The sequence below is a fragment of the Pholcus phalangioides genome, unplaced genomic scaffold (assembly GCF_987345545.1).
Source record: "Pholcus phalangioides strain wild (caught in Gottingen) unplaced genomic scaffold, Ppha-v1.0 ptg000012l_1, whole genome shotgun sequence".
Classification (NCBI taxonomy): Eukaryota; Metazoa; Arthropoda; class Arachnida; order Araneae; family Pholcidae; genus Pholcus; species Pholcus phalangioides.
In genome coordinates, this window is record NW_028301605.1 from 8,326,284 (window position 1) to 8,347,121 (window position 20,838).

At 40.5% G+C, this 20,838-nt stretch overlaps 1 protein-coding gene and 1 long non-coding RNA gene across 2 annotated transcripts in view; one reads left to right on the forward strand and one right to left on the reverse strand.

Annotated features, from left to right (window-relative positions):
- The window catches only part of LOC149079417 (uncharacterized), a 70,097-nt gene that overhangs the window by 31,989 nt on the left and 17,270 nt on the right, over positions 1-20,838 (reverse strand). The gene's annotated exons all lie outside the window — the stretch shown is intronic.
- On the forward strand, positions 853-18,386 carry LOC149079418 (zwei Ig domain protein zig-2-like). The gene is made up of 8 exons (XM_089239962.1): positions 853-1,153; positions 2,814-2,919; positions 7,658-7,682; positions 7,791-7,957; positions 10,383-10,620; positions 16,712-16,866; positions 16,957-17,079; positions 18,246-18,386. Exons 2-8 carry the CDS (start codon positions 2,827-2,829, stop codon positions 18,255-18,257), a joined length of 813 nt encoding a protein of 270 aa, XP_089096088.1. The 5' UTR covers positions 853-1,153; positions 2,814-2,826; the 3' UTR covers positions 18,258-18,386.

Below are 20,838 nucleotides of genomic sequence, written 5' to 3' on the forward strand. Positions count from 1 at the left end.
TCCGTTTCATTAGTATCATGTGCATAGGCGTGCGCAGAATTTTCTCGGGGTGGGGTTCGAAAATGTTTTCCTTCTGAAGGGGGGGGGGTTACGTTTTTTCCTGCAAAATACCACTATAATCTCGGCTGGGGCGGGGGAGTTAGAACCCCCTAAACGCCCCCCTTTGCGTAAGCCAATGATCATGTATTTGTCCGTTTCCATAATAGAGTATGTGCGCGTCTATAGTTTATCTGTAAATGTTCTCATTAAACAAATAAGTATTAACAAATTAGAACAACTTATCTTTTCGAATTTCTTCATCTCCAGAAGTTTGACATGTTTCACTAACGCGATATTCGTAAATAGCGCTGTTGTTTTAATAAAGCTTTATTTTTCCCACTCTGAAAATCGAACTAACGATAATTCGACGTTTTCCGTCGCCCGCTGCACATTCGACTTACCGAGATTTGTCTGTAAAGGGTTTGAAATTCAGAGGCGAAAAAAAAAAATTAGTTATTAAAAATGCAAAAATATGCTAAAAAATGCCTGAAAAATTTCTTGCAATAACTGCAAATCTCGAAAAAAATTTTCCATCACCTAAAAATATCGAAATACGTATAATAATGGAGAAATCATAGCCCCCCATTAGTAAGGCAATACGCTTCTCAAATAACCAAAGACAAAGAATGCCGTGTATTAGCGCTCGTGAGAACAAACGAGGCTCATTTGGTGTCCAAACAAAAGCCTCCCAGAGAACAATGGGAGTGGAGACACGTAACGCCCATACAAACAAGAGCTAATAACAACAGCAAATGTGGATGGTATCAGGTAACCACAGGATAATAAAATAGCGTGTGTGTGTGTGTAAACTGTGATGACTCAAGTCTGAAGAATCCCGATGGCCGGTCGGTCACTTCCGGCAAATCACCCGAGGCAAAAGAATCAAAAAAGAAACGATTCCAAGTAACGAACGGCTTGCGAAGACGGCGACGAGCCGGTAAATCGTGTCGATGGTCGGCCAGACTTAGAGTCGCCGGTAAATAATTGGTCAAAGAATAAATTTATTATTATTATTTTTCTATCGTCATTATTAAGCCCGGGTTGCTTTGTAGTAGTGTGTGTGCGTTACTTCAGATATACACCGTATGCGAACACGTCAAGAATCAAATTCAAGGTAAGACGATATTTTATAATTTTCTGCAGTTAAATTTCCGATTATCACATAATCTATTGCCACAAATTAATCGGTTATTATTGAACAGTCGTGTATTTTAATTTTTTTTTTTGATTGAATTTCAGTTATTATTTTTACCTTTCTTTTAGAGCGTTGTTATTATTGGTTTTGTTAACATTAGCCAAAAAATTTTAAGGTTATAGAAATTTAGAAAAAAATTTATTATTTGTTTTGAAAAATATCGAAAAGAGAAAGAAATTTGATAAAAATGTGGGGGAGGGGGGTGGATTTAAACGTTTTACATCAGGGGTGCACAACCTCCTGCTAAATGCGGCCTGCTAAGAGGTTCCAGCCATCACCTCCATAGGCGGAGATGGACTTGGAAGTCTGGGGGGGGGGGCACGATGATGATGATGTCAATTCATGTATACATAAGGGGCCGTTCAAGTATTACGTTAACAAATTTTTATCTATTTTTGACCCCCCCCCCCCTTGTCAGCAAAATTTCGTCATCAGTTCTGCCCCTCTGAATCCTAACTAATATTTTCATAAAGTGTGGTTGAAGACGTAAGCATTATCCAAACCCCCCTCCCCCCCTTGTCATCAAAAGTCAGCAAATCGGAATCCCCCCCCCCCCATCGATGATGACGTAATACTTGAACGGCCCCTAAATACATTAGATCAGTCGACTCCACCTTTGACACTGGGGGGGGGGGGGCAATGCCCCCACGTTCCCCCCCCCCCGTATCTCCGCCCATGAGTGTTTCCCATGGCCCACTTAGGGCGATCTGACTTTACTGTAGGGTGTTGGGACCAGTGGATGAGAGAATTTAAAAATGGGAAAATGCGTGCTAATATCATGAGAATTCATTATATTGTGGCCATCCATGGCTTTGACCATGGATGTTATCCATCAAGGCATTGGATGAATAAAACTCCAGTGAATATCTGGATTGAATTTCAACTATTACTCTTATAATCACCGAATAATCTATTTGTAGTCAGATATTATAATTTTTGCAAACGTGTATATGTTACTGCCAAATCCCCCAATTAGCGATGGGACCGGCCACTTCGCGAATTGGCCAATTTCGTCAAATATTCACCTGGCAAATATCCGAAATTCGGACATTCCCTGGCCAAAGTCCGATAACAAAAGACATGATTCGGGATCATCGTCAAGTTGGCGTATGTATACATATGTATACATACGCCATCGTGATAATTATATCCACGTCAGTTATGGCAACGCATCAAACTGCAGTCACGATGTGGTAATCAGGTTTTTCCCCCAAAATTTGACAGAAAAACTATATTTTTATACGTATAATTATTTTTATACAGTTTTTTTTCCTCTTTCGTCACATGGAGCTAATCCAACATAGCTGCTATATATAGACATGCATCACAAGTTGGCGATTAAAAAAATGGATTTGGCTTCCTACAGGGCCGTCTTACATCAGCAAATCGAGCTTTGGCCAGGGATCTCCGGCCACTTCGCGAAATGGCTGAAATTCCGAAAGAAGTTAAAAAGTTCGAATCCTTTCTGCAATTCGCACTTTCGCAAAAACTCGGCTAATTCGCGAAGTGGCCGGCCCCGTCGCGAATTGGGCGCACTTCGGGCTTTGGCAGTAGCATATACACTATATTTGTTTTGCAGGTAAATCATAAGTATGACAAGGAAAGCGATCGGCATTTCTGTTGTGCTCGTTCTCGTTCCAATGACCATTTGCAGGAGTTCTCTTTCGGAAAGTCATGATACCGAGGTATAACTAGATCTCTTTTAAACACATGTTTTCTATGGTCAATCACTAGGGCTAGGATTTTTGTGACCTACAAAAATGTCGTGTGTAAAAAATGCATTTATGCGCTAAAAAAACTAAGAAAATACCCTAAAAAAGCCAAAAAAAGACCTAAAATTTTCCTTTTCTTAATTTTTCCGGTAATACTAATTTTAGCAAAATAATACACTGGTATAAGAAATTAAGAGAATTTGCAGACTTGGTCGATTATCTCTAGAACTACTGTACCGATTTTAATGAAATTTGATACGTACATACAATACAAAACAAATAACCATTCAATAATTGTAATACGCACGCATGATCGTGCGTAACACTCGTTGGAGTCGGAAGGTATGAAACAGCGGTTGCAGAATAAACAAAAAAATGGGTTGATAGATGGGTTAATAGGGGCTATGGTCCCCTCTTACAGATATACAGGTCTCGCAGCGTGATTTCATACTTGAAATAAGGCAGTTTATCATTTCCTGTGGCAATTGGTCCCACTCGTTCAGCAACGCTGTTTTCATTCCCTGGATGGTTGCCGGAGGGGGGTTACGAGTTGCAATTGCCCTCCCCAGAGAGTCCCAGACATGCTCTATAGGGTTAAGGTCTGGAGATCTGGCTGGCCAATCCATCTGGCGAATATCCTCACTCTCTAGAAAATCGTCGGTCAGAAGAGCTCTGTGTGGCCTCGCGTTATCGTCCATTAAAATGAACTCAGAGCCAACTGCACCCCTGAAAAGGTGAACATAGGGCTCCAAGACCTCATCCCTATACCTCACACCAGTCACACTGCCTCTTTCAAAGACATGGAGAGGTGTGTGGCCATCCAACATGATGCCTGCCCAGATCATTAAACCTCCTCCGCCATAATGGTCGATTTCGCGGACATTGGAGGGTAGGTAGCGGGTCCCTGGTTCTCTCCATATGAACGTACAGCTAGAATCGGTGCTTAGGCTGAACCGGGACTCATCAGTGAAGAGAACGGTCGCCCATTGATCCATGCAAACAACCCTCTCTCATGAAGTCTTTTGGAAACAGTCACCCTTGATACACGGGTCCTGTGGCTGCATACAAGTCACGAGAGAGCTGAGAAGCTGTAGCACTCCTGTTACGCCTCGTTATAATCTACAAATGGCGATCTTTTCTGGGCGTCGTGGCTCTTGGACGACCTTGCCCAGGCTTTCTCTCGATGGATCCGGTATCCTGGAACTGTTTCCATAAGTTACACGCGACGCTGGGCGTTAAATTGAACTCTGTACAAATCTGGACTTGAGATTGGCCTGCTTCTAGCCTCCCCACAATTCGCCACCTGATTCCGTCATCTAAACGTTGGTGGTTACTCATTTTTACTGTTACAATTTGAAATTAACCGGTTGCTGCAAAATAACACCAAGAAATTCGCCGAGGTGTGCTAGCGAACGATGGGGCGTCTTTACTTACGCGCGCTTATAAAGCCTGTTTCTCTACTGGCTCCGCCTACACACACGTGTACGCTTACGTATTTGACGTACAAGATTCGCATTTTTGTCTAGAAGCAGTGGTTTTACATTCAGTTCAGTTCTTTTCATGAAATTCGACAAAATATGCAAATTCTCTTAATTTATTTCACCAGTGTATGAGAATGAGAAATATTCATGCAATTACTACATTACTATTTTAGAAAATTAGTTGTTGCTCGGACTACTACTACACTGTACATGGTGAATCTCGTAAACGTTCCTCTGTGGGATTTATACTGAATTGGTGCATGTAGGAAGGTGGTGTGTATGTGTATGCGTGGCCTTGAAGCATTTATGTTGTCAGAGTTATGTTTGTTTCGCATTGAGGACTGCCATCTGTCTTCCATGTTTTGAAGTGAAAATAGCAGATGCCTGAATTTTTCATGTTTTATATAAGTACTGTGTTGAAGGCCTAACTCCTCTATGCGGGGAGAGACTTTTTTTCAAATGGAAGACCAGCATTAAGAATTTGTTTTTGCACAGATGGAGTCAAAGGAGGGGGGGGGGGGACCTGGCGGCAGACAGATTCTCAGGTCGGCCCTCTCTCCACCGGTTATGGTCTTGTCCAAAAATAGAGGATGTGTGAAAATATTATGGCGGGGGGGGGGGTCATTAAGGGGACCACCAACAAAAGCGGATTCATGGTTTTGTCACCCGACAAAATTGTTAAAATTCTTACTTTCTTGACCACTCATTCATCAGATTTAGTCCTGTTCAAACTTTCCGCCTAGGGCTATAGCTTGCTCAACGTCCCAATGAATACGCCTGATCGGCAAGCAAGCTAGAGTATAAGACTAGATTACAACAAGTCTACGCTTGAAAATTTTTTCTCCAGCTTGAAGGGAGTGGGGGGAGGAATCCGTTATGTCAGTAGTTCTCAAACTCTTGTCACCCACGGCTCCCTTGCCCAATTCATGGTTTATCAGCAGATAGAATAGTTCGGTAGATATTTTCCCGTATAAAAGAACCATTTCAGAACATAAATAAGCACACAAATCCATACCTTCAGCTCACTGCAACGCCCCATAGGAGCCTCGATGCACACTTAGGGAAACACTGGGTTATGTGAATAGGATGAATGTACCGATCTCCTGAACAGCTAAGAACCAGTTCTTTTAACCCTTTGGAGAAGCAAGCATTTGTTTTTTGGAATTTTGGAGATGTTTTTGCATTTTTGATACTCAAAAATGCTATTCATTCCACACTTCGTTCAAAATTTTTCAGCCAAAATGATGCAGGGTATATCATCACATAAAATTTTTTTCCACAATTTTCTTGGAGGCACTTTCTCCTGGAAGCCATCTTAAAAAAAAAACCCTGGAAGTTCAACTTTAAGTGATGAAGCCCACGATGAAAGCCCTAAAGTTCATATTCACCATATCAAGTCACTATATAAGTCAGAGCTTAACTCCCTGAGGTGAAAAGAAAAAGCAACCCACACGTTTGTGGTACCAGGGTCCAAAAGGGTTGATCTCAATCATTGAATAAGGGTACAAACATAGTGACGGCTGGTTTTCGATTCTGTAAGTCGGCATCGTTACGGATTGGTTAAACCGATCCGTATCGAGCAGGGTACGAACATGGTACAGTAGATTTTCTGCAGTCGACGTGCTGCGGTTCAAAATCAATAAGTAGCGCACCGGCTGTTGGAATAGGAAAATCTGCCGGCTCTCCAAGTTTTTCAGTTAATAAAGTATTTCAGATTCTGCCACGAAGCTGGGCTGGAAGAGATCTCGGCAACGGGAAAAATCCAGTGGCAAAGTTCTGGCGTTCATTCATTCAGTAAGAAGTTGAGATGCCTGGGAAAAGTGGGGGAACAATTTTTATCGAAAATGCTGAAATTACAAAACAAAAAGTGCTTTGAAAATGTAAAAATATACCTTAAGTTCACTGCAAATCAGGAAAAAAAACCAGCGAAATTTGTAAAATCATAAAAAGAATAAGCTAAGCCATAGAAATCCTAGCCCTATTTATCATGAATATCTATATAATACCTATAATACCTATTTATTATGAATATTACATCATATCGATGAGAATATGATGTAATAGTATTCCATCATATTCTCATCGATACATCATATTCGATAATATCACGTGCCTTTACATGAATTTAACATACTCTCATACTGAACTGATCTACCCCCCCTCCCCCTTCGCCAAAGACGATTTAAATGTTATTGCCGGGGTTGCTAAGATGGGTCTCGTACAAATCCATTTACCATCCGGTTAATAGTTTTTGTTGCCCCACTAGTTTAAGGGGGCGTTGCAATAAATATATGGGCACTAAGGAATATGGAATATGCGCTAAGTTCATAACTGATGAAAATTTGAAATTAATGAAAGGCATAAACTCATATAATTATAGAATTAATTCAAAAGTTCCCGTGATTATATATGGTTTATATTTTTTATGATGGTAATAAGTGAAAATTAATGAAGATTAATGAAAGAAAGAAATAACTCAAAATCAATGAAAGAAAGAAATAACTGAAAAACAATGAAAGAAAGAAATAACTGAAACTTAATAAAAAGATAACCTAAAATGCCCTAATTAAAAAATAGCCTGACTGAAAATAAATGAGAGAGATAGCTGAAAATTAACGAAGGAGATAGCTAGAACAGAAAAACTGTTAAAAAATTAATAAAAGAAAGAAATAGCCTAACTGAAAACTAATGCTAATCTCTATCATATATCCGGTAGCTGAAAATTAACGAAAGAGACAGCTAGAAATTAATGAAAGATATAGCTGAAAATTAGTAAAAGAAAGAAAGACCGAAAATTAATCTAAGAAAAAACTGAAAATTAACGAAAGAGACATAGTAGCTGAAAATTTATTAAAGAGATAGCTGAAAACTAACTCGAGGAAGAATTAACTGAAAATTAATGAAAGAAATAATTTTAAAACAAAACTTTTTCAAGACTCTGGGCTCAGGATCTGTGTAGACCCATTTACTGAACTCTTTTACTAATTTTGAAAACCAAAAATTTGTTGATGAGGAATAATGAGCATTTTTCAAATTAAAAATAGACCCATGGGTCACAAAATTGATTGTTTTTTGTTGATTTTGGGGCTTGGCTATAAAAGGCTCAAGAAATATTTTTGTTATACCATCTGGTATCATAAGGTTTTAACCACACGAAGTTGCTTAAAATCCTGATATATATGTATTTTTGGTAATTGAACTAAAGTTATCATCTATTTTTCATTTTTCAGAGCATACAATACAATTTAGGAAATGGTAAGTGCTGACTCACAAAAAAATAATTGCCGTATATTTTTACGAATTTTTTCTCTTTTTCATTTTTGCAATAAGCGGTTACTAACAGTATTGCAATTATGTCTTAAGATGTAAAGCTAAAATCGAGAGAATATCACCTGAGATTTTACCAGAAACCCCCAAGGGACCTAACGACGATGTCCTCTGAGAACGAGGTCCTAGAATGTCAAGCAGGAGGTTCGCCTCCACCTATCATGCATTGGCTCAAAGACGGCAAAGCTATAGAAACGAACGAGGTAAGTCCTTCTTCCGTTTTGGATTCTATTTTCATTGAAGGACCGGACACACCCCGCTTCCCATCTCAGAGATATCGAAGCTTTTTCCCGGGGGGGATGTTGTAAATATAAATGTGTTTATGCACAGGGTAAGCATGAAATTAGTAGGCTACTCAGAAGAAATCTGCAGCTTTAGTCAATGCTCGATACCGCAATTTATAGGCCTACACATGCAGGTGTGTCCCATAGGACTCCCTGTTTTTAAAATGAAATAACTCGGAAACGGTGATAGATAGAAGAGAAGAATAAAGCAAGTGGTATGTTTATTTTGAAAGCCGTTTTTACTGAAGTTTCAAAAATAGTTTCAAATTTTGCCGACAGATGACGCTGTACGCTGCAGTCGCATTACAGAGTTCGAGAAACGGGCTATAAAATTGCACTTTGCAATCACGTCACAATCAATTCAAAATGTTTATCTTTCGCCGCACAGATAGCACGTAAACGAAGAATGAAATGTTCAGTCACCCTCTGTAGTGCCTCAACGGACGCGCATGACTAACAGATCAAACCTTAAAGCTCGCCCATTGCTTCAGGATTATTCCTGAAATCAGTGTCCTTCAATTTGCCCCACAGGAAGTAATCACTGTAGATTGGGTGAGTAGGAAAGCCTATCCATGCCTGTTCCAATAAATGCGAGATAGTTCAATGCAAGACTCTATTTCCGAAGTGTTCCATCAAAAACGATAAAAACCGTTAATCCACGGTGACGCCCGAGTGGCGTGGTTGTAAGATGCTCGTCTGCCACCGTGACGGTTGCTGTTCCGGGTTCGAATCCGAGGGAGGATATAGTCAAGATATTTTCCCTAACGAACTCTAGGCGACCACCGATAGACAGCGCCTTCATTTCCAACCCATCTCATTCACGCCAGTAAATTGTAATATAGTGATATGGCCAGAGTTCGTGAAGTGGTGTGGTTGGGGCCCATCTTGCGTGAACTGCGAAGTGCCTCGTCGATCCTCCAACCCAGGCTACAAATTATTCAAAATTGTTCAATTCACTAATTTCTGCAGAGAGAAAAAAGTTCTAAAGATAAATGTTGGTCTGAAACCACGCCGAACTGGTGTCTCAAACACTCTATTATTATTACAGTCGACGCTCGATATAACGACTATCTTCGACCCGTCGAAAACGGACACTATATTGGGAGGGTCGTAATATCGAAAGTAAAACATATATAAAAGTCGTTCCATGAAAACATTTGGGACTTAACCTACCGGTCGTTGTAATGGAGTGATCGCTATGACGTGGGGTCGTTATAACGTGCGTTGACTGTATTATTGCAGAAAATCTGAGAGAATATACTTTTTTTTTTTCATTCAAACCGCCCAGAACCCCAGTCTGTTGCCATTGAGATTATCCGGCATATGTGTATTGGTAAAAGCTGCAGACTTATTCCATATATACATATATAATAGTATGACGTATTTTGTGCAGGATATCCCATAAATTCGTAAATAGTTTAAAAATTCATAAAGCATTGAGGGAATAAGTATATGTTTGAATGCTGTTTACGAAAAAGTTATTCTCACTGAGGGAGAGGCGAGTTTTTGGTACAGAAAAAATATTTTCTTCAAATTTTCACTGATAGAGGGCACTACATGAAAGCCAATCACAGAATTCCGTAGAAAACTACTTCCTCGATCTCTTTTGTGTCCGAAGCTTCAGCCAGCGATTCGTGGCTAAGGTATAACAACTTCACCAATAGAGCTTTATCCACCAATAGTGCAAAACATCGCAGTGGAAACCTTATGTAACCGCCAGTAACCGGAAAATTCGGTTGTTAATCGAACATAATGCATTTTATAGAAACCTGACTTGTTTATTTCCAGTGATTTACTTTTATGCAGTGCTGTCTTCTATCGACAAAAATTTGAACTATTTTTTTTTTCCTGTATTAAATAAAAATCCCCCTTCGTGAGAATAACCTTTTCACTAACCGAATCTAATCAGCACCTCATAGAGATAGAGGGCCTCCGCACGGGTTGCCAAGTTCATCTGTAACGTCATTAAGACCAGCAAGTTTGCCACATTTTTAACCACAGCATCCTATTTTGTTTTTTCTTATTTTGGCGTAGAATCCATACCGCATAGTGATTGGATGTGGGGCATAGAAATCGCCAATTCTGAGCCCGATCATTTCTTTTCCGCACAACGGTTATACTAGCAGGGAATTTTTTCCCTGAATATTCTGATAGAAAATGGACTACTTGCTGATATCACGAGCAGTGTTCAGAGGCCTTCTATCTGTAGGTGGCCGATCTGATTCCCTCAATTGTTATGAATTTTTAAACAATTTACGAATTTATGGGACACCCTGTATATAAAGTGCATTGCAATTAACACTCATCTATTATTTGAAATTGCCCTCCGTCCATTCATTTTAAGATGGAAGACCAAATGTTTCCAGAGGATTATGAATCAGAGGATCTCGAAGAGGGTTCATTCCTTGGAATCAGTTCAACAAACATACGATTGTATTTGAACTGCGTCACACCCGAGGACAGTGGAGTATACACGTGTGTTGCCGAGACACCTTTCAGTAGAATCAACACTCATGTTCAGTTGACCGTGGACAATTCAAGTTTGCACGAATCTGCCAAGGCCTGCCAAAAACAGAGCACGAGTAAGTAGCTTTTCTCAATTATTCCAGAGTTCTTTGACTAGAATTTTGACAGTTCAAGTCCAGATTACGAACGCATGGTGCCTAAAATACTTTTTACATTTAAACTGCACACCGACTAGGCCAGTGGTCTTCAACCTTTTTTTAGTCACGAGCACTGCCTGTATCCATCATCAAAAGAGCAGCACCCTTGCCGGAGAGTTTGGCATACGAATGCATGAAATCAGCTAGATGATTTCAATCTTTGAACGCAATTGGTGCAAAGTGTTGATTTGTTCAAGTGCTCGCGAGCACAGAATCGGACACGAGTATCGAGCAATCTGGGTGCTTCGGAGTGCACCATGGTGCTCGCGAGCGACGGATTGAAGATGCCTGGCCTAGGCAGAGGCAGATTTATGATTTCAACGGCTGCGACCTATTGGACGTTTGCCGCCCTTTTCCCCATTCTGCATACTGCAGTCCAATGTTGATAGTGTCCCAAAGTTGTGGAAATTAAGTTTTCGACTACCTATGCCATTTTCTGCGAAAAATTAAAAAAAAAAAAAAAACTGATCGCACTATTACTGATCCTAAAGTTGAAGGAGATGTAGATCAAGAGTATAATAGTTAATATTGATCTCGTTCTGCTCTACGTAACTAAATGGTCAGTCTGATGTCCTTGACAACTCATTCCTGAAATTTGCCGTCAGCTATAGCCTGCTTAGCCAACACCCATCTATAGCAGAAGGCCTCCGTGCAAAGCTCGTGACGTCACTGAAAAAGGCCATCTCACCTAAGACGCTTTCATAGACATATGTAAAAGGGGCTCTCTATATATATATTGTTACGTCGCGCCGCCGGGTCACTCGTCGAACCTCTTCTCACCAGACCCGTCCCGTCGCGCGGATCTCTCCAGGGTTCTTCGCCGAGGACTTGAACATGGGTAGACAATCACACGAACGAGGATTCGAGAACAAATACTCGCTTTTATTTACATGAGCTGCTAAAACTACTGCTAAACTAGAGCAGCCTTCCGAACGTCTTCTCCCTTCGCGTTCTACTTTTCGAATCCATTTAGAATCTCGTTCTTCTATTATCACAATCGCATGCCACGCGAACCTTGCATGCGTTAACCAAGCCTCTTCAAATTCTACCCTTCGTAACATTGCCCCCCTCCTCGAAAGTTGCACGTCCCGGGCAATTCAGTCCTCAAATTGGTGAGTCCTCCATAGTCCTTATGGTAATAAGTAAGTCTGATGACATAGACAACCTTGAACTTCAGAGTCCTTTGAATCCACATCACGATGATGTCTAGTCTCTTCCTAAGACGACGGCGTCCTTCCCATGAGGTCTGAAGTTTCGGACACCGTTTCTTCCTGACACGGTGACGTCCTTTCCATGAAGTGTGGAGTTTCTGACATCCTCCTTTCCGGAGCTTCGGGCACCACTCTTCCTGTCGTTTCGGGCACCACTCTTCCTGTCGTTTCGGGCACCACTCTTCCTGTCGTTTCGGACGCCTTTCTATCCGTCGTTTCGGACGCCTTTCTATCCGTCGTTTCGGACGCCTTTCTATCCGTCGTTTCGGACGTCCTTCTTTCCTGCGTTTCGGATTCCAAAGCCAGACAAGGTCTCTCTCCTTGAAGTCGTGAGATGGGCCTTCGCATCGTAGCAAACTCTCATCTTCTCGGGGCCGATGTCGATCCTGTCTCTGGCGATTCGATGCACATCCTCAAGGTGCTCCTGGAATTCCTCGACGTATTCTTCCATACGAAGTGGAGCATCTTGCGGTCGCCCAAACAGCAGGTCACTCGACAGCCGAAGATCCCATCCTATGATCATCTGTGACTGTGAGAATCCACTGCCCTCGTTGACGACACTCCTATAGGTCAGCAAAAGCAGCAGTAACTTCGAGTCCCAATCTTGTTCGTATTTCGACACGAACAACGAGAGGTGATTCAGAAGGGTCCTGTTGAATTTCTCCACCATCCCATCGGATTCCGGATGAAGCGGAGTAGAACGCGTCTCTTCCATTCCCAGAAGTTTGCACATCTCAAGGAACACCGCTGACGTAAAGTTTCGACCCTGATCGGAATAGATCATCATGGGGACTCCGAATCGAGACACCCAATTCCGCACCAACACTTGTGCTAGAGTCTCGGCCTCCTCATCGGGAACAGGAAATGCTTCCGTCCAATTGGTGAAACAGTCCATCACCACAAGTACAGACTTGTTACCATCGTGGGTTTCAGGTAACGGTCCTAAGATGTCTAAGGCAACTCTCTTGAATGGCGCACGAACGTTGTAGCGTTGAAGTCGGCCACAAGTCCACTTCGGAGGTCTTTTCCGGGTGGCACAGGTGTCACAGTTTTCACACCACTTCTCCACATCGGTCCTGAAGTTGTCCCAATAGTATCGCACACGAATCCTCCGTATCATTCTGGTGATGTCGAAATGCCCATCAGTCGCGTTTCCGTGCGACCCTTTCAAAACTTCTTTCACACGGCCTTCGGGTATGATTAGTTGCCATCTGAAAGTCTTTCCAGCCTCTGACTCCCAACGGCGGTAGAGCATGCCGTTCCTCATCTCCAAGGAGTCCCAGAGGGCCCAATATCTCTTTGTGGTCGGACTGGAAGAAACGACGTCTTGCCACCCTGGTCTATTCCCAGTGGATTCTTTCCAGTGTATGACCACTCGTACGTCCGGATCTTTCAGTTGTGCCTTTCGAGTGTGCTCGTCACTCCAAGGATCGTCACTTAAGTCCTGAGACTGTAGCTGCCTCACAATAGGTTCTGCAGACCTATATTTCCTTTCTACCTTGAGACAATGACGGCAGTTCCGTGGGCATGGTTTCCTCGATATGGCAACGGCATCTCTCCGCGATGCTCCGTCACGATGCTGGATTCTTCTCTTACGGCTACCCGGCCTTCTCAAGAGAACGGCTCCGATTCCACCATCGTCCATGCTCCCATCGGGGATTCCTGCTTCTGGAACAGCCATCACTTTCCGCTGAAGGACTTCGTCGTGACAACCTCCAAGTAGGACGACGTTTTGTTCTTTCATTTTAGACAACTGGTCACTCCGAATGTCCAAAGACAGTCCATGCTTCTTCAGGAAGTCCAGTCCGAAGATGCCCGCGTCCTGGATGTCGGCTGCGAAGACGGCATGACGATAGGTGACCGACACCAACCTCGCTGAGACTTCCAACTTTCCACGCACAGTCACCTTCTCTCCCGTGACTGTGTGTAGGGTCAACGACGGTGCCACGTACAGAATTCGCTGCTGGAATCTTCGATCCAGATCTCTCCAAACGATTCTGACGTTGACTCCAGGGTCGATGTCCATCTGGCATGGAAACTCAATTTCCTTGCACAGTCTACGCTCCCCACCATGCCGCTGTGAGCCATGGTACACACGACTTAAGGCGCTTCCTTCACAAGCAGCGGCGATGGCTTGCCTCACACCATTGACGATATCCTCCTTGACAGCAGCGATGGATGTGTTGACGGCGGCGATATTGGACTCCATGCTAACTTTCATCTGGGCCATCATATCCATCAGCTGCTTGAACTGTTCTCCCGTCTCGTTCTTCTCCATACTCTTGTCTTGACCATTCAAGTCCTTACAGCGTCGCTCTTCTGACACCAGTTTTGTTACGTCGCGCCGCCGGGTCACTCGTCGAACCTCTTCTCACCAGACCCGTCCCGTCGCGCGGATCTCTCCAGGGTTCTTCGCCGAGGACTTGAACATGGGTAGACAATCACACGAACGAGGATTCGAGAACAAATACTCGCTTTTATTTACATGAGCTGCTAAAACTACTGCTAAACTAGAGCAGCCTTCCGAACGTCTTCTCCCTTCGCGTTCTACTTTTCGAATCCATTTAGAATCTCGTTCTTCTATTATCACAATCGCATGCCACGCGAACCTTGCATGCGTTAACCAAGCCTCTTCAAATTCTACCCTTCGTAACAATATATATAATCTCACCTATAGCCATTGGATATACTACAAAAAAAGGGTAAAGATGGCGCATGCGTGTCGGCCTGCTGTACCCAATGGAAATATGGGTGAGATAACCTTCTTCAGTTCGTAACCACACGAGTTTTGCGCTGATGCCTTCCGCTATAGATGGTGTTTGTTGGCTTAGCCCCCCCATTCCCTTTCAATTTGCCCTCAAGTCACTCTTTCGGTTGCTCACATGCTTTTACACTCTGTGGTTCTCAATCTTCCTACAACGATACAGTTATTCAATCATTACACTTATTATACTTATATAACAAGCATTACACAGAAACAAACTTCACTTGATAGTGCACATTCCAACATGTACCAATTCGTTAGAAGCTTCACAGAGGAATATGGATGAGATGCATGTGTGGTTTAGTAATAGCAGCAGTGGTGGTGGTTCTCAACCTTTGGAAGCTCGCGGTCCGGTAAATTTATTTTTTTGTAAGTAAAAGGCCCTGCCATATACGTGACTAATGGGACATTAATGGGGGAAAAATGAAACTGCGAATCTGTGGCTCAGTGTGACTGGTGTCAGGGCTCGCTACCGCGCCCTAGCCCGGTGGTTGAGAAACACTGCTCTAGATCAGTGGTTCTCAAACTTTGCAAGCTCGCGACTAATTTGAATTGTTGCTTTTGAGTGGAATGCCCGGTTTCCCAGGTCACTCTCATGCTTGCCCACACACTAGGTCAGTGTTTCTCAACCGCCGGGCCGTGGCCCACTATCGGGCTCTGACACCAGTAACACTGGGCCGCAGATTCGCAGTTTTATTTTTTTTCCCCCCATTAATTTCCCGTTGCTTTTTACTTACAAAAAAAAATATATATATATCTGGCTGCGAGCTTCCAAAGCTTGGGAACCACTGCTCTAGGTCACTATTTCGGTCGCTCACTGGCGTTGTTCCTCATCAGTTACTCCCTAACCTTGTTCCTTGCTCTCTAAGTAGGTCATATTTTTGGTCGTTCCCATACTTACACACACTCTCAAGATTTCATCTTTTTGCCTCTTTCATGCTCGCACACTCTCTAAGGGTAAATTTTTAGGTCGTTCACCGACCTATCCCTCTTGATGTCTAGGCAATTTTGGACGGATATTAGTAAATTATCTAGGTGGATTTTTATGGTTTTGCCACCCTTCTTTCATTCTGCTAGGGACGTCAGAAGTGTTTTAGGGCTGTGGGCAGAGCCGCCCTTAGGGGTGTGTTATAGGTGCGGTGGCACTGGGCCCCGTGGATTGAGGGCCCCCCCATACTTACGGTAATAGAAGTGAAAAAATATACGTTACAATATATATAAAACAAATGCATTTTTTGTTTCGCACTAATTTTTTTAGTGTCTGAGCTTCAACTGATTTGATTCTGGAATTTTAATCAATTCTGAAATTATCTGAAATTCCGAGATTTTTTTCATTAATTCTGGGATTTTTTTCTTTCATAAATTCTGCACTTTCGAGGGTGATTAGATATTTTTCAGCATTCCTGTATATTCTGTTATATTGCATGAATCTCTTTGGATGCCTGATTGTCCTCCCCACCCCCCACCCATAAAAATATATAAAATCGGGGCTAAAGAGACGCGAAATTATTTTCGCACCTGGCTCCGCGTGTTAAAAGGGCGGCCCTGGCTGAGGGTTCTCGACTTTGACTTCTAAATTTATTCTGGGTATGTTGCTATTCCGCGTGGTGAAAAACCTTCTGACGCCACCGCATTCTGAAACAAAAGGTATTAATGAGACAAAAGCTGCGCAAAATAAATGGGGGGGGGGGGGCGCCTGGGTGCCTGACATAAGGCATAAATAGATTCATAGTTAACCCTTGAGAAGATTAAAACTACTAACCGTGCACATGCGTCTCGTAAACATTCCTCTGAGGAACTTATAACGGTTCGGTGCATGCCAATACAGGTTGTGCATATATATGTGTGACGCTAACGTACTGTATTTATGTTGTCATAATTATGCGTGTTTAGCGTCCTGGATGTGCTGCCATCTGTCTTCAAAAAGACAAAAAATCTGTTTGCCAAAAAGACTAGTATATGCCACAGGCAGCATTTAACGTCGAATCCATGCGTTCTGGGATTTAATATTCTCTACTTCGTTTCAACTTCATAGATCATTCACCGAAAATCACCATGTGGAGTAGGAAGCGACTGGAATACATGGGCGGCAACGTACGACTATATTGCCGGGCCGAAGGGACACCTGAGCCCATCATGGAATGGAGGGACACGAAGGGGAACACCATCATGGATAGTCAAAAGTATAAGGTGAGGCCTTTTCAGACAGTTTTGACTGAGTGAATTGTGTCACTGAGAGATCACTTTTGTCACCATTTATACTGAATTTCGGTATTTAAGGTCTTTGCGAATGGAGATTTGGTCATCAGGCAACTGAAATGGAGTGATATGGGCAATTACGCTTGCATTGCCAAGAGCATCACCGGTTCCGATCGAGTGGAAACTTTCTTATATCCCACAAGGGTATTTATTATTAATTTTTTCCTTCTATATATATAAAAACCAGAATTAATTAATTACATGAAATAATTTGAGGCTGATTATGTGCAATTTATATAAAATAATTTGAATAATTAGCGTAATAAATAATCTTGGGGGAAAAATTACCATTTAAAATTATGACAAAAAAAAATTGAAAAATAAAATTTGATCTAAATAAAATTGAAATAATAATTAAAAAATGCAAAATTTGGTAAAATTAGATAGAAAAAAATGAAAATAAAATTAGTTAAAACGTGGAAGAATCATCAGATATCAAAAAATACAGCATATGGATAGAAAAGTGAAATGAGAAAAATTGTTAAAAATTATAAAAACGAAGAAAAAAACGGCTAAAAAAAGTTTAGAAAAGATTTAAGAATAGGTGTAAAATGGAAAAAAAAGGGGAGGGGAAAGGTGTTTCGCTGGAAAATAAAAAGGTCTTATAATATAAGGACTTAAAATATGAAAGAAGGGATGAAGCAAGGTAATGAAAATTTTTAAAATGAGTGATTGGAAAAAGGAGTGAAATAGAAAAACTAACAAAAAAAAAAAAGAAATGAAAAAGTAGAAAATGAAAAGTTTAAAATTAACACTAAAAAAAATGGAAAGTGAAAATAAATATGTAAAAATGAGAAACAAATACGTAAAAATGAGAAACAAATATGTAAAAATGAGAAACAAATATGTAAAAATGAGAAACAAATACGCGTGATAAATATACGGAAAAGAAAAAAAAAATATTTTTAAGGAAAGTGTGAAAATTCGTGTGCATAATATAAAGTAATTCAAAAAATTCAAAAACATATTTTATAAAAAAAAATATTAATTCTTCAACAAAATTTAAGTATAAATCATCAAAATTTATCGGTGTTATTTACCATCAAAATGGTCGCATAAGAATATAAAATTTTTTAGTACTCTGTAATTACAAAATAAAATTGAATTAATAACCAAGTAATGTTAAAACATTATCTTTTTTTTCTGTAACTCATATAACATAAAACTTCGAATATATTAATTAATATTCATTCTTGATTTCCATAAATACAAAATCTTACATCATGAATTTAAATCATACGATTAAGCTAAAACAATAAATTCAAATGTGTATTAATCATAAAATTTAACAGTTCTTTTTGTTTTTCCAGCATGGAAAATGAATACGAAATTTCATCATCGACCTTATTTCAAGAATTAATTCAATGAAACAAATGGACAAATCTTCCATGTGAAATGAATTTCTTTTTAATGTTTTTTTATAAGAATAAAGTCATGTTAAAGAATGTTAATATGCATCGTCAATACTACATTTTTTGATAAATATATATTTTTATATGATACAATGAAACCTCGCTACAACGATACTCGATATAACGATACTCGAGTCTTGTTTGGAAACGTCTATACTTTCTAATGTTAAACTGCTACCTGTCGATATAACGATAATTCCTCTTCAACAGGGGCCTTCAACGCATGGCCCGTGGGCCACATGTGACCTTCGGAGTGTTTTGCCATGGCCCGTCGAACATTTTGAGAAAATAACTACTGAAAATCGCGAAAGACGATACGAAAAAGGAACAAAAAACATAAAATATGTTTAGAACTTACAGAAATTCTCAAATCTCATTTCAAGAATTAGTGAAATAATTTCAGTAGAAATTATTTTATTATTATTATTATTATTTATTATTTTAATTGCTATTTTTATTTTGTAATTGATGGAAATTTATAACTAATAAAAAAATAATTTCAGAAGTATCGAAATATAAATATAAAAAATAATTAAACGAATATTTTTTCGGAAATAAAAATTTATATATATCTTTGAAAATTTACGAAAGAAACAATTTTAGGGATTCAGAAAAATTCATATTTGATGAAAAAAAAACATTTCTTAATGAATGAAAATTAATATTTTATGAAAGAAATTAATTTCCCAATTCATAAAAATTCATATTTTATTAAAGAAAATAATTTATGACTTAATGGAAATTCATATTTTATTAAAGAAATAATTTAATAATTCGTATATAATGAAAAGAATGATTTTCTGAAAGTCTGAGCTTGTTGGCCTATCCACCAAGACGTCACTATAAATTACTACATTAAATCCTTGTGAATCGACGCTATGGGGTCATTCAAGTATTACGTCAGCATCGATGGGGGAGGGGGGTTCCGATTTGCTGACTTTTTGATGACAGGTGGGGGGGAGGGGTCGGATAATGCTTACGTCATCAACCAACCTTTATGAAGATATGAAATATTCTTAATGACATCTGGGTGCGCCAAAAACGGAAAAACGTTTCGATAGTTATTGGGCACCTGAACTAGCATTCTACCTACTGATAAGGTCCCTACAGAGCCACTTTAATGGTCTCTAAATGTTTCACGGATCCTTCAAGTGCTCTGGAAATGTGTCCGGGCCGCTTAAGTGCTCTGGAACTGTGCCACGTATCACTTAAGTAATCTGGAAATGTTCCGTGGGTAACTTGAGTGATGTAGAACCACACTGTGGAGGCCGCTTGAATGCTTTAAAACTGTGCTACGTGTCACTCAAGGGATCTCTAAATGTGCCACGGATCGTTTAAGTGTTCTTGAACTGTGTCGCGGGTTACTTAAGTGATCTGAAAATGTGCCACGGGCCACTTATATGCTCTGGAATATTGCCACGGGCCACTTATATGCTCTGGAATATTGCCACGGGTCATTTAAGCGATTTATAAATGTGCCGCTCAGTTCATTTTTACAAAATTAGGTTTGGGGGGCAAGCCACATCAGATAAACTTCAGAGCCACATTTGGTCCGCGAGTCAAGGGTTTACCATATGTAGTTTAAAAAGTGGGTCGCAATGAATTTCTTAAAGAGAAATTTTGAGTTCTTACCCTTCAAATGCCATTGAAATTAACAGAGAAATTTATTATAATAACATATAAAGGTATTTTCTTTCGAAATTTTAATTTTTTTTTGTTTTTAAATTTGTGCATCAAAAAATATTTCTCGTCTTGGGGGCCCCGTCATGAGCCCCCTATGCCTCCCTCCCGTGATCGTTTTTTATCCCACCAATATACGTTAGGAGGTAGGGGCAGTGCTGACGAAATTTTGTTGACAAGGGGGGGGGAAGGGGGTCAAAGTTTTGCTGACTTTTGCAAGAGAGAGGAGGTAAAAAAATGGCTAAAAATGTGCTGACATAATACTTGAACGGCCCCTAAAGACAGAGGGCCACGGCTCATGTTGTCTGGCTCTGTTGTCTGGTCCTTACACAGCTGAGGATAACTACTTTCACTCAATTGAAATCTGAAAATGTCTGCCTCGGTTCTTTTTGCAGCTGAAGATATCAGCCCCGGCTTCATTTGTAGTTGCTGAAGATGCTCGCCTTCACTCAATCGTGGATTCGAGGGGGGGGAGGCGATTGAACGATCACCACTCCTAAGAGCCAAATACTACGCAAAATTTTGTCTGTCCCGTAACATACGAAACAATCAAACGAATTTACACAATGCACCGTTTCCGTCACATCAACCAGGATCCGCGCCTGTCTTCCCTGTTCAGCGTCCCAAACGAAAATGAATGCCAACAATGGAGAATTATTCAACGCGATCTGTTGCGAATGAAATGCTAGAAGAATAAAAAAAATTAATAATGAAAAGAATAAATAATTATTATAAAAGAACTCATTGTTCTCCAAACAGTCTCGGGAGCATTCTTGTCAACATCTCAAAGAGGATAAATAGAGGTTTCAAA

What these genes read in the sequence shown, in the direction of transcription:
- LOC149079418 (XM_089239962.1), top strand. Translation starts at nt 2,827, where the DNA reads ATGACAAGGAAAGCGATCGGCATTTCTGTTGTGCTCGTTCTCGTTCCA. An exon ending in ACAATACAATTTAGGAAATG is followed by an intron (nt 7,683 to 7,790) that starts GTAAGTGCTGAC and finishes TTATGTCTTAAG; the next exon opens with ATGTAAAGCTAAAATCGAGA. An exon ending in CTGCCAAAAACAGAGCACGA is followed by an intron (nt 10,621 to 16,711) that starts GTAAGTAGCTTT and finishes TCAACTTCATAG; the next exon opens with ATCATTCACCGAAAATCACC.